Source organism: Sebastes fasciatus, chromosome 2, assembly GCF_043250625.1.
Source record: "Sebastes fasciatus isolate fSebFas1 chromosome 2, fSebFas1.pri, whole genome shotgun sequence".
NCBI classification, from domain to species: Eukaryota; Metazoa; Chordata; class Actinopteri; order Perciformes; family Sebastidae; genus Sebastes; species Sebastes fasciatus.
Genome location: NC_133796.1, coordinates 11,406,819 through 11,420,049, shown reverse-complemented (window position 1 = coordinate 11,420,049; position 13,231 = coordinate 11,406,819). Strand labels below are relative to the sequence as shown.

Below are 13,231 nucleotides of genomic sequence, written 5' to 3'. Positions count from 1 at the left end.
GGAGGTGCAGGAGTCTAGTTTTCTTACAGAACACTTGAATTAAAAAATATTCTGCTTACTGCAGGTTTAAACTCCATATTTTGATTTTCGCATTACAAAAAAAAATCCTCATTGTTGCTGTTATATTGACTCTGTTTTTGATGAATCAAGTTTTTATAATATTTTCCACAGCGCTCTGAGGCAGCATGATTCATTAGATCCCCTAAGATGCAAATTTAAAAAGTATATAAAAAGGTAAAACAGACCTACATAATGTTAGCAGAGGGGAAATTATATATTGAGGAGATGATGTGATGAGGGGTGATGCATTTATGACCTCATCTCTCTCTCACACACACACACACACACAGATTAGATATGACTAATCTACAGCAGATTGGATTTTCTACATTTCAATTCTAGTGATGCTTGACTCACTACTGGCCCCACAAGGATACAAGCCCATGCGAGAAAAAAAAAAAAATCCTGCTAATCCATAAAGCCAGTCTGCCTCTGGGTGATGCCTTTTCGCTTTGTCTGTTCTATCAAGGCTCATGCTGACTACCCAGCTCTTGCAAAGAAATCACTGTTACTGCTGCCAAAAATGTAAAATGCATCACTTACTGACTGCCACAGGATTTCTCAATGGAAAGACCCACCTGAGAGCAGGTGTAAACAAAGCAGGTTTTATGAAATGACTATATGTTAAATCACCACTGTGTTATCAGTAATTGTGTTGTGAGAGTGTAACAAACTTTCATTTATACGAAAATGTAATGGATTTAAGTAGGGCTGTCAAAGTTAACGTGTTGACGCAAATTTGTTTTAACACCACTAATTTCTTTAACGCAATCGATCTTTCGGAGGATGTAGCGGGCTCAGTTTTAGAGCTAGTGAAGATACTGGCATCATATAAAACTAGAAAAAACATAAGGAATCCATTGGTACCAACCATGTCATACTAGCTTGTCGGGAAGGAGGCTAAATAACGCTCAAACTAAGGCTACATTTTGGCGAGGAAAAACTGGCAAAGCCTTTTTCAAAGGGGTCCCATGACCTCTGACCTCAAGATATGTGAATAAAAATGGGTTCTATGGGTACCCACGAGTCTCCCCTTTACAGACATGCCCAGTTTGGGGGAGGTCATAGTCAAGTCAGCACACTGACTCACTGACAGCTGTTGTTGCCTGTTGGGCTGCAGTTTGCCATGTTATAATTCAAGCACATTTTTTATGCTAAACGCAGTACCTTTGAGAGTTTCTGGACAATATTTGTCATTGTTTTGTGTTGTTAATTGATTTCCAATAATAAATATATAGATATATTTGCATATGCAAGCATGTTTGCCCACTCCCATGTTGATAAGAGTATTAAATACTTAACGAATCTCCCTTCAAGGTACATTTTGTAATTTGCGAGTAATCGTGATGAACTATGGACAATCATGCAATTAAATATTTTAATTGATTGACAGCCCTAGATTTAAGTAGAAATGTATGGTTGCAATTACTATGGAAAAATGTAAATGGTAACATTTAGAGAGATGCATTACAACATGATCTAAATATTAATTATATTGATGTGTCGAAAGGTAAAAACATTCACTTAAAGATAAACATATAATGCTTATATAATATGTATTGGATGACTGAGCCTAACATATAAGCAAGTCTTCAACTTAATTATTATAAGTCACTCAGCATCCAGAATTCCACTTTTCCTTGAATGAAAAGGGAAAACCTGCACACCTGGAGGATAGTTATTTACTTTGTGCATGACACAAGCACTTGGCAGCAAACACCACTAATGACAGAGGCTGGAGAATCTGCTGAGGGTAGCATTTTTCCTCTCCTGTGCGTCAAATAAAACAGTACATCCGATAATAACAACTGGAAGTGGTTCTTGATCAGGACTTGCAGGCAGAGGACAGGGTGAGTGATGGGAAGAGGTTTCACACAACAACAATGTTGGATTCCGTTCCTATTTTCTACCCGAAAAAGCAGGAAAGGGCTTAGGGGATTTGCATACAAATGAAGGGGCCTGTTTTGGCATGCACTGTTCTGTTTATCAGATTAAAACTATAGAAACCGAGGGGAGTGAATTTCCGTGTTTAGAATATCCAGTTTCTTTTTTACTGCGCCAGAAAGTCGGAGGGAGGTTGTGGGTAATGAGCTACGTCTCCCTAGGTAACGCCATCGAGATACATTTCACCACGGACTTTCTTACAAAGATTCTATTGATGTGATTTCTGTGTTTGTTATTTTGTGACAGTAAAAACTGCTACGTGTGATCCCATAATAGAGGAAACAGTAACCATCCAAAGGACATGGTCCAAAAGAATGACATGAAGATGAAAGATGAAGCACGCTACTGGTACTTTTATCCTTTGAGGAACATTTTCCTAAAGAACAGTTGCCAGGGTGCATGTACATGTGTTTGCTTGCTCATCAAAATGCAGAAATAAATACTGTGAATGTATCATTGGCAGCTGCAGGAACTTCACCAGTTCAGGAAATTAAATACCTGAGCTGAGCACCGTCATTAGCTCTTACAAACCATAAGGTAGCTGCAGTGTTTACAATCTGGGACCAGGTTTGAATTATTACAACACTGAGCCAATACATGTGTATGATGCATTGGTATAAGGTGTACAGATCAGACACAGCACAGCTGCCTTAATGCACATCAACAAACAACTAAGTAAATCCTTCTATGGCAGCAGCCAAACTCTGCTTCTACTGTACCCTGCAACTAACTTACTTACTACTACTTACTGGGATATCTTGTAACACATTTTTATAATGTTTCAAACTCCTACATGCTCTTTCAAATGGAGGAAAATGGAAGCACCACACAGGGAAAAGGGCAGCAGAAACTAACGTTTTGGTTGAAAATTAGATTGTGTGAACAGTTGGCGCCTTTTCCTTTATGTGAAGGAGCAGAATAGTGAGCATGCAGTGAATAAAATGCTTTAAGCTGTCACTAATTGGGAAAGAGGCCCCTCACCGCAACGGAGATGCAGTTGTGCCGCAGGTTGAGTTCAGTCAAACAGTCCAGTCCCTGCAGGTTCTCCACTCTGGATATGCTGTTTCCTGCCAGGTTCAACACTCGCAGCTCGCTCAGGTGAGATATGTTTTCTATCCTGCGGATCTGAATGAAAGCACAGAGAGACAAAGATGGTGCATAAGATATAAAACGATGTGAAATGGCAATTTAGATAATGATATTCTATGTGAAGAGAGACACAGAGGGAGGCAGGGCTAGCGGAGCATAACACACTGGAGTTGTATACATTCAGTGCTCACTCTCACATGCAAATCATCAGACGGTTCACATCTATTTAGAACTATTCAATTTGCACACAGCTAGTTTTTGGGGTGCAAGAAAGCCAAAACGTGGTGAGCTCCACTAGAAGGCTACACCTTCTGCTAAACGACACTACAACAGAAATGACTTTTCCACTGCCCTCATGTACCTCAGAGTGAACCATTTCACAGCAACAATCCGTATCACTTCTGACTATCTTGAATGACATGATATGCAGTCCAGTCACATCCAGCCGTGACTCCTGCTTGACCTCCCAAATCATAATAACAAACAAGTAGATGAGGGTCAGTCAATAGTGAAATGATGCCCAGTCCTCCCCGTCCCTCCCTCCTCTCTCTCCTCTGGGAGAAAATACTTAGGGGCCCCTGTCATAATGACACTTGAAATACTTCAGAAGAATTCCTGGTGGTTGTTACACTGAGAATGATGCGTTTCCTCCCCGTAGCGCACACTGTACATGTAAGGATAAGGTTAAAAGGGCATCAGGGGTTCAATGATTCTGTCAAAATACAATACCCACCGATCAGTTCTTGTTTAATACAGTAGGTCAATTGGGATAGAAATTTTTTGAGTAGAAAATAGAGTTTTAGATGAACTGCAGTTGATTTATTTCTTGTTTTAGGGAGTTCAGACAGGCAGACATTACAGAACACTCTGGCAATGTTCATTAAATGATCAGATGTTCTGAATCAGGGAGGATAGACTGCTACATTTGCTTGTTTTAGAAGCATGAACAAATGTACTGACAGTGGGTGTGCATGTACAGGTGGCAGCAAGACAATGACAATAAACAGAGTGCGTCAAGTCAAGCTGGTCAAGTCTGGGGATGGATACAGTAGAGTGAGATCATCACGCTGCATTGAAAGGCCTTTACAACAATCGTATTGTGGTGTCACAGCTGAAGTGAATACTTTCAGTCAACACGCAGTCATCTATCACTAACAGGACACCTAAAAGGTTAGAGAGGAAGGCTTTTGACACTTTTATGGTGCAAATATCAAGAAGGAAAATACAAGAATGTAAAGTGTCAGTGGATGGTACACAGCTGCATGCTGAGAAAAAAAACACTCTCACGACGTTAAAGCTATAGTTTGTGTGTTTTGAAGTGGGGTTGTATGAGGTACTTATCCATAGTCAGTGTATTACCTACAGTAGATGACAGTTGGCACGCCCCCAGCTTGGAGAAGCAGACAGGAGTTACTGCACAGAGCCAAAGCAATGTACAGCAAAACTTATTTCTAAAAGAAAGGCTCACCTAAAAAAATCAATATCAGTTTAAGTGTATGCTATATTTAGAATATTTTTACTGGTTTATCTTGCCATGAGACAGCTATACAGTCTATGTTTCCGACGGGGAACTGAAGCCATTATCTATACTCTCGCCAAAGACACCAGACTCCATTGAAAAAGCCTGTCATTTTATTTTGCAGAACACGTGGGTTACTGGTTTACCGCTGCCTCCATCGCTTAGTTTGTTTATGCTATTGTGTGACTTTGGTTAGTTCAGATTCACTAAAGTCACAAAATAGCCCCAACAAACTAACCGATAGAGGCAGCGGTAAACCAGCAACCCCAGTGTTTTGCAAGGTCAAATTACAGGTTTTTTCAATGGAGTCTGGTGGCTTTAGTGAGAGGAGAGATTGATATAACAGCTTCAGTTCCCCGTCGGAAAGGGCTGTCTGACAGCAAGGTAAAGCAGTGAAAATATTCTAATATAACATACACTTAAACTGACACTATTTGTTTTTTAGGTGAGCCTTTCCTTTAGGTGGCTAAAAAACGTTTTGCTGCCGGCCCCATCCACAGCAGTACATTGCTTTGCTCCCGTGCGGTAAGTCCTGTCTGCTTCTCCAAACTTGGGGCGTGCCAACCGTCATCTACTGTAGGTAACGCACTATGGATAAGTACCTCATACACTTCAAAACACCTGAACTATCCCTTTAACATTATCTCAGGCCCAGACTTGGGCATCCCCAACCTAAACAAGACAGGCGTCGCTATATCAGACCTCTGTCAACACACAGATACAGTATCTCTGCACACACTGAAGCAGATGTTGTAAATATTTAAGGATCTTGTGTTACACACCATGAATTAGGTGTTTTCCAGGGGTAGTCAGCCATCCAGTTTGTTTGACATGTGCTACACAGATTTTATTTTACTAAAGATTTATGTGGTGTCTGTAATATTTGTTAAACATTAGTGGAAAATGCTTGAAAATCTGAATAAAAGAATATTTCTTCACGGGTGAGACAGAGACCTGTTCTTGTCTGGAGAGCTGAGAGCAATAGTTAAAGAGAGAGACATACCATGAAGAGGGGATAGTAACATCAGCTCTTGGTATGTTCCTTGTAAACAATACAGTAATCACATCTTAAACATTTCATACTGTGTGATGGCCAGTATTGTCAAAGAAGACGACACAAACACAGACAACCTTGTGGTTGGTGTCATAAATGACAGCAAAGTGTAGTCCTTGTGGGGAGTCTTTGTTCCAGCTTCACCCTAACCCAAAGTGCTATGCTGACCACACATGACAGATTCAGTCAAACAAAATCATCATCTTGATTTGTAGGAGGAATATAATTATTTCTACCATGGACATGAGCTTAACAAACCTCTAACTCTGTGATACTTTCTCTTTGTTTTACAGACCCTCTAGGGCATTCTCCACTGTCTTCTGTGAGTATTCAAGTCAAACTGCTCGAGTGGAAAACATCAATGTCAAACTAAAGACTGGTTATCCAACATTGTCACATTGTAACCCCCAAACACTTGGTCGCTGAGGCCAAGAGTGGGTTGGATGCGCACTCCCAGAGAGAATATCTCCTTTTAAATACTTTCAACAAACTGGAAATAAAACAACATCCTGTTACAGAAATAAAGGGTAAAAAAAAAGCCCCCTGCGAGAGGATGGGAGGAAGAAAGGATGACAGTGATGTACTGCCTGTGGTTAAAACATGCACAAAAGAGGACAAGCAGCTGGTGTTCTATGGCCAAAAGTGACTAAACAACACCTACGACTTCAACATTATTTTCGTTCATTAAGCCATTAATTCCCACCCTGACTTCACTCAATTCATCATCTCGTTTTATCATTGAGCAGCAACTCACATTACATTTGTCTCTGGTGAGTTTGGAAAACAATGAATAAAGGTGATTGAACCGTTATTTAAATGCACAAAACAGGAGGTTTTGAGGTCAGTGAGCGAAAAGCAACCTGTCCTGGTCAGAATGATAGAGTTATCATCTGTTCCTCAATAGGCACTGGCCAACAAATGGCTACCTCTGAATGCAATGGGCTCTCATTACCAACAAAAAGGACAGTACAAAAAAAGATATATATACTATTTCATTCACTCAATTGTCACATTATCAGAATTGTTTAAATTAACTGTAGAGGTGTAGTTAGTTAACACAACAAGAGGACAGATGCTTTAGGCAACAAAGCATCTTCCGTCAGGAAAATCACATAACACCGTAGCAGTCATTGAATGGTAATTGGGATGCCGGCTTATGCAAAGAGCAGCCAACATCAGAGAGGGAGGGAGTCTTACCAGGTCTCTGGAGTAGCTCTCTGAGGAGGGACGTAGGCGGCATGCTGGCAAAACACTAATTTATCCAAGGGAAGCCTTTCTATTCTATCTTCCTTTTCCAGGAGCTGCTAAAATCCTCATCTGACATCAGTGCCGCTTACATCATTTCTTTTCCCAGGCTTTTAATATCAGTGAGCCGGGCTCTATTGCGGAGGCTGAACAAACGGCCCCCGATAATAGTTTAAGACTGAATTTAATTGAAGAACAATACAATCTGCTTCAGCTCATAACCATTCCCAATGCTGGAAACATAAAAAACAATTGTGCCTGTTGAATAAATTATGCTAGAGGTCACTGAGGAAATGGATGTGGGAGTAGACCCTTGACAAGAGCTTGTGGGTTCTGATGGTTTTCAATCCTTCGGTCTCTAACAGCGCTAAAAAATGATCTTAATACCCATCAGATTTCTGACTTAAACCTGCAGTAGGCAGAATATTTTTGGCATCATTGGGCAAAAACATCCATAATAACCTTTCAGCATATTGTGTTCTGAGAGAAAACTAGACTTCTGCACCTCCTCATGGCTGTTTTCAGGCTTTAAAAAATCTAGCCTGTGACAGGAGACTCTGGCCAATCACAGGTCATTTCAGAGAGAGAGCGTTCCTATTGGCTGTTCATTCAGGCAGCTGTCAATAACTCAGAAACTCAATTCAAATGGTCAAACTAGGCAGCACTGCTCAAATAGTAATCAATATTCTGTTACTGTAATGCCTATTTCTCGCCTCAAATGTTTTTAGAAACATCTTGCAGTGTACTGTTTAGCTGTAAAATGAGAAAGTTTGCTCCGGCGTGTGGGCGGTGCTTGGTATTTCCTCAACTTATCTCAACATGGCTGCCGGGTCACAAACTTTCTCATTTCATCAAATAGGCATTTCGGTAAAAGAATATTGATTCATATTTGATCAGCGCTGCCTAGTTTGACCATTTGATCGGAGTTTGCGACTGATTGACAGCTGCTCAGAGATGGCAAGGCTCCAGCTCGGCTCTGATTTGTTGTTTTCCTCCGGTCTGTGAAATCTTGCAGATGCCATTAGGAGCACCGGAGGACACCGGAGGACACCAGAATACAGAGGCACATGATTTTTTCAGATTACCTGTCTCATGCACTACTGTCAGGATATACAGACCGTTTTATAAAAATTACTTTTTTACATCATATTTGCTCCATTTCTATCCACTGCTGCTTTAAAGAAGACATGGCAATATTAAACAGAGAGTGAATGCTAGACATGACCTATTTCTACATAATACAGATTAGGGCACTCAATCTACAAAATAGAGCTGCACTATTTTGAGAGGTGTTATACAGAAACAAGTAGACAATTTGGCTGCAATGTCTGCCCTGAATAGACATAATTGTATAGGCCAGTGGACTAGGATGAAGGGGTTTAGAATAAGTACATTAATTTGTCATGTCTGGCCTCTTGCTGTCATGTCTGTTTGATGCTAGAATTTAGAGAGCTGCATCTCACATAGCAAACCCCTAGTTAGGAACAGTGTAGAGGAGGTGAAAGAAGACAATCCACATCTGCTGAACTTTGCAGCTGAAAAATCATGATCTCCAGTTACAGTATATGCAGCTGGAGGACCAAGACTAAACACACTTGTGCTGCAGGTGGGAGGACAGTGAAGGAACAGTACCTGATTGTCATGCAAATCCAGGATATTCAGTTTGGACAGGCTTCCCAGGCAGCGTATTTTATGGATTCTAAGAAGTGACATCAAATGGAAAATATGACATAAAAGGTACATGAAATACAATTTGTCACAATATTAAAAATTTTTCCCCATTCTCAAATGTACCAGGTGCATATAGGCGTTCAGAAAAATCATAGGAAAATGGGAAAGTGTATGCGTCTACTGAACAGGTGCCAAGCGAAGGACAGCCGACTGACCGAAAGGCGTATTAAAAGGTTACATTCCCAGAAACCAAACATACAGTGCTGTACAGTCACTTAATGTTCAGGACTGTCTATCAGATTACACATACGGATGAAAGCCTTTAGTCTCTTGCAAAATGTCAATGGTAACTTAAATCAGTGGTATTCTTTACTCTTCAAGAACCCCATATGGCCCTGGAAGGAGGTCAAAAAAGGTAAATGTCATGTTTCACAGAGAGTGAAACAAATGTCAGAGTTCATCTGTAAGATCTTGATGATATTCACAGTGATTTATGACTTTAATTTCCCTCCTGCCGACCTTTTGAAATAAAGATTACTAACACCAAAGTGAATGGTTTTCCAATCAAACTGGACACCTGCTGGAAAACTCATCTCTGAAGCTTGTAGCCATGTAGCAGCAGCTAGTATATAAAATGTATGAAACCTTAAATGCAAACAAGATATCTTGAATAACCTACAAGCAACATTTACACATTTAACAGTAAAGCAGAGATCTCAAGGTGTTACATTAAAGAACAATATGCCATTTGATGCCTTTACACTATCACCTACTCTGTAACTTTTGTTTCACTACCACAAATATGAATGAACTGTACAATAATATCTGTGTAACAGAGACAATTTAAACAAATGTGTTAAAATTCTTGTGTTTGTTTGCACTGATGACAACTAACCTGTTCTTCCCCAACATAAGGATCCGAAGAGAGCTTAGAGATTCAATGCCAGTCATTTCAGAGATGTGATTGTCATATAGGTTCAGGAAAAAAAGCTGTTGCAGATGTGACAGATGCTGGATCGTTGTGATTCGATTGTGCTGGAGGTTGAGGAGCTGTAGTTCATCCATAATGCCCAGCTGGGGGCATTCCTCCAGACAGCGCCTGGAAAATAAAAAGAACATTTTGTTGTATTTCACCTTCAAGCCTTGCAATTTATTGGTGGAAATCACTGCTTTAATATTTCACTATTGATTGACGTATCTGTGCTCTTTCACCAATGAAGTAGTTCTTTGTCAGCAAAGACTTTTCTTTGAGACAACGGGTGGGTATTTTAAGGGACTTTGCTGCTCCCTGGTGGCAATCAGGAGCACTTGCCATTTTAGGTGAAGTTTTTATCACTTCTACTGCACATACTGTGACCAGACTGAGTTCATAAAACCAACAAAACTTAATGGCATAGGGATGACACAAGAATACAAACAACACTGCAAGTAAATACTGTATACGTAGAACAGTCGTGGCACATGACATGTTAATCATATGTCCAGTTTAAAGTGACAGCTAAACCAACATGTTCTGTACTACACAGATAAAATTATAATCATTTTTTTTTGGGGCTTTTTATGCCTTTTTTTGTTGAGAGTGATAGTGACAGTGGTGAAATGGGGAGAGAGAGGGGATGACAATGCAGAAGGGGCCACAGGTCGGATTCAAACCCTTGGCCGCTGCAGCAAGGACTTTCCTTCTTGATACATGGGGCGCCTGCTCTACCCGGTGAGCTAACCGGCGCCCCGATAAAATTATAATCTGTCAGAAAATTAAAAAAAGAGTCCAGAGGTACCTGTCCAAGTCGATTCGTTGAAAACTGGATGTGAAACCGTCAAAGGGCAATCCAATGAAGGGAAAACCAGAAACTGTGTTGTGTTTATAACCTCCAGAACCACCTGGCACGGACATTACACACTCAGTTCAAGATACACAAAATATCATTGTGCATTACATTTTTAAAAAATCAATGCTATATACTTGTAGGGTACAAACTCTAAATCTAAAACTCAGCAATAAAACTAGTTTCCCAATTCCATAATATTTGCCAAGCGATGTTGCCATATTTACCTGCTGGCTTGGCAAGGTTTAAGGCATAACGGTAATAAGTGGCTCCTGCACTGTCCGTTGGCTTCCTAGATTTGTCTCTTGTGTCTTGTGTAGCATGTGAAACTGCATCCAAACCACTTTGAGCCCCACATGCTGGTGGTACTAGATTATGTACATGGGAATCTGTAGAGTCACTGGCAAATGGTGGCACTGGAGGTGTCTGGTCAAGTCTTCTGCATGCATACAACCTGTTTTCTACAGAGGGTATGGTATATAGTGAAACAAAGCGTGCAAACAGTCAATCAGATATATTAAAATTTTAGCCATTCATGAATATATACAAATACAATGTTGGGGAAGTGAGTGTGCAAATGAGTGGACTGGGTCAAGCTTACCTGGGTTAGAATGAGTCATTGCTTGTGTGATATTCATGTCAGTGTCAGTCTGTGAAACAGTAAACATGATAAATTGAGAAGCACGCCTTGGAGAGTCTATGCTAATAACCACATAGCTAGGAAAAGAAATTGCTCAAGTCTTTCACACTCGTTTTTTAGGAATTTTAGTTGATGAAAAATTAAATTGGAAAAAACATATACATTTATTTTGAAACAAAACAGTGAAGTCACTAGGAATCATCAGCAAACCAAGAAGTTTCATAAATGTTTCTTGATTATTAACCTTATATTATTCCATGATTTATCCCTATTTGATATATGGTAATATTGTTTCGGCAAATACATACCCCTCCAATCTCCATAAACTTTATTTGTTGCAAAAACGATTTGTAACATTGGCAACTCTGTCAAACTCTAAGGAGGATTCTGCTGTACTGTTCAGGAAACTGAACACTCTTTCAGTTTATGACATAAATATTCATCAGATATGTGTGTTTATATATAAATATATGTCCTTGCCTTCTTCTTTACCATTATCGTTTAGCAACTTCTTTAAATCTAATTCTCAAATTCATTCACATAACACTAGACGGGTTAATCATCTTCACCTGCCTTTCTACAAAACAAAACATGGCCAGCACTCCCTCAGGGATCGTGGTGTACAAATATGGAACACCAAAACACATATTATCAAGAGCTCGTTATCCTTAGAACATTTTAAAAGGAAATTATCATCACATTTAATTAATGATATATAATTATCTTTTGATATGTTTAGATACATTTTCTTTACTTCTGTACTGATTTTTGTATGTATTTCATAGATTTTATTGGATTGTTTTCCACTGTTTGGTTAGGTTTTTCTGCACGTTTGTGTACTTCTTATTGTTGTTTAAGTTGTTGTATTTTTAAAATTATGTTAGTTTAAATCCTTCTTCCTTTTTTGTTATTTTTTTTCTTCTCCTTGGGTTGGGGGGAGGTCCTTTGTATAAGCCTATGGCTTCTTGACTTCTCCTGACACATTTCTTGTTTTTTTTCTCATTGACTGGATTTTAAGCAGTTTTATATATGTGCAAATAAATAAAAATTAAAAAAAACATAGCTCGTCTTTCAGTGTGTTCTTTGTCATGACTCACCATCTGGGCTCTTTCCTGTCCTAGTGATTTGACAGTTGTAAGGTGCAACTTGCAGCTGTTGACCTGCAAAAATATGTTAAACAGATGGTTATTGGTTTTGCATGTATTTGGTGATGAACCAAAATATTGGACAAATTAAAACTTTAACCAAATTTCAGGGCCAAATAGGGCTGGTCAGGGATTGATGTAGCATGATTGGTCTCAGCATTTAAGATATTATAATTAATTTACTTTTTGTACTACCTACCAGTAGATTCATATAACTTAATTTAACATTTGTCTTCTGCAAAAAGAGTCCTTAGACGTCTCCTGCACAGTCAAACATTGCGTGAGGTAATGTCAGATACAAGTTATATGAAGATTGTCAGACTTCCAGGTCATAGGATACTCAGTCAAAGCCAATAAGACTCATCTTAGAGGATTCAATTCCACTGACTGGTTACCAGAGTTGTGATCACATCACATCAAGTTTATTTGAATAACTTAATATGCAATGTGCCAAGCCCCACTGGCACCGTACAAACAAACAAAAACTCCTGAAAAGTGCATAAGGGACGAGAGAAAGGAAATAAAGAAGAAGGAAAAGGGGAAATCCTCTGAATTCAAGCATGTGGTTATCTAGCGGTTAAACTAGGTTACTAACTTCAACAAACCATAATTTTCTCTACTGAGTCTGAAGCTTAAACTTTTAATGGTTAGCCTACATAGCACAATACTGTGAAGCAATGGTTAAAAAGTGTATTAAAGGTGGTATTTACCATGGGAGTGAGAAACACCCATCTGTCGTTGACACTGTTGTGTTTCTGAGGCTGCATGGTGTTGCCCTCAATTCGTTCCGGCTCCATTTAAAATGTTTGCTAAAATGTTTGCTAAAGTGAAAAGTTCGACCAACCTCGGATAAAAAAACTATATTTTAGAAGCGAAACTACCTTCATGAATATTTAAAAAGAAATAAACTAACTCATTTGCTACAGTAATACATTTATAGAGCTAGTTATTTAGCTCCAAACAAACCCGATATTCATCTTTACTTCAGGCACAACAAACTTCCCGAGGAGGGAGACAAGCCTTGTTGCCAGGGCAACG

The 13,231-nt window shown here is 39.4% G+C and overlaps 1 protein-coding gene across 2 annotated transcripts in view; it reads right to left on the bottom strand.

Annotated features, from left to right (window-relative positions):
• The window catches only part of lrrc49 (leucine rich repeat containing 49), a 43,077-nt gene extending 29,846 nt beyond the window's left edge, over positions 1-13,231 (bottom strand). The window contains exons 1-8 of one of the 2 annotated variants that reach the window (XM_074661748.1): positions 12,904-13,231; positions 12,146-12,208; positions 11,010-11,058; positions 10,636-10,869; positions 10,361-10,463; positions 9,478-9,681; positions 8,544-8,610; positions 2,986-3,129 (exon numbers count right to left, since the gene is read on the bottom strand). In XM_074661748.1, the coding sequence (XP_074517849.1) occupies positions 2,986-3,129; positions 8,544-8,610; positions 9,478-9,681; positions 10,361-10,463; positions 10,636-10,869; positions 11,010-11,058; positions 12,146-12,208; positions 12,904-12,990 (951 nt within the window). In that variant the 5' untranslated portion in view covers positions 12,991-13,231. The remainder of the gene's footprint in view (positions 1-2,985; positions 3,130-8,543; positions 8,611-9,477; positions 9,682-10,360; positions 10,464-10,635; positions 10,870-11,009; positions 11,059-12,145; positions 12,209-12,903) is intronic. The other variant, XM_074661741.1, reaches the window with a different exon arrangement.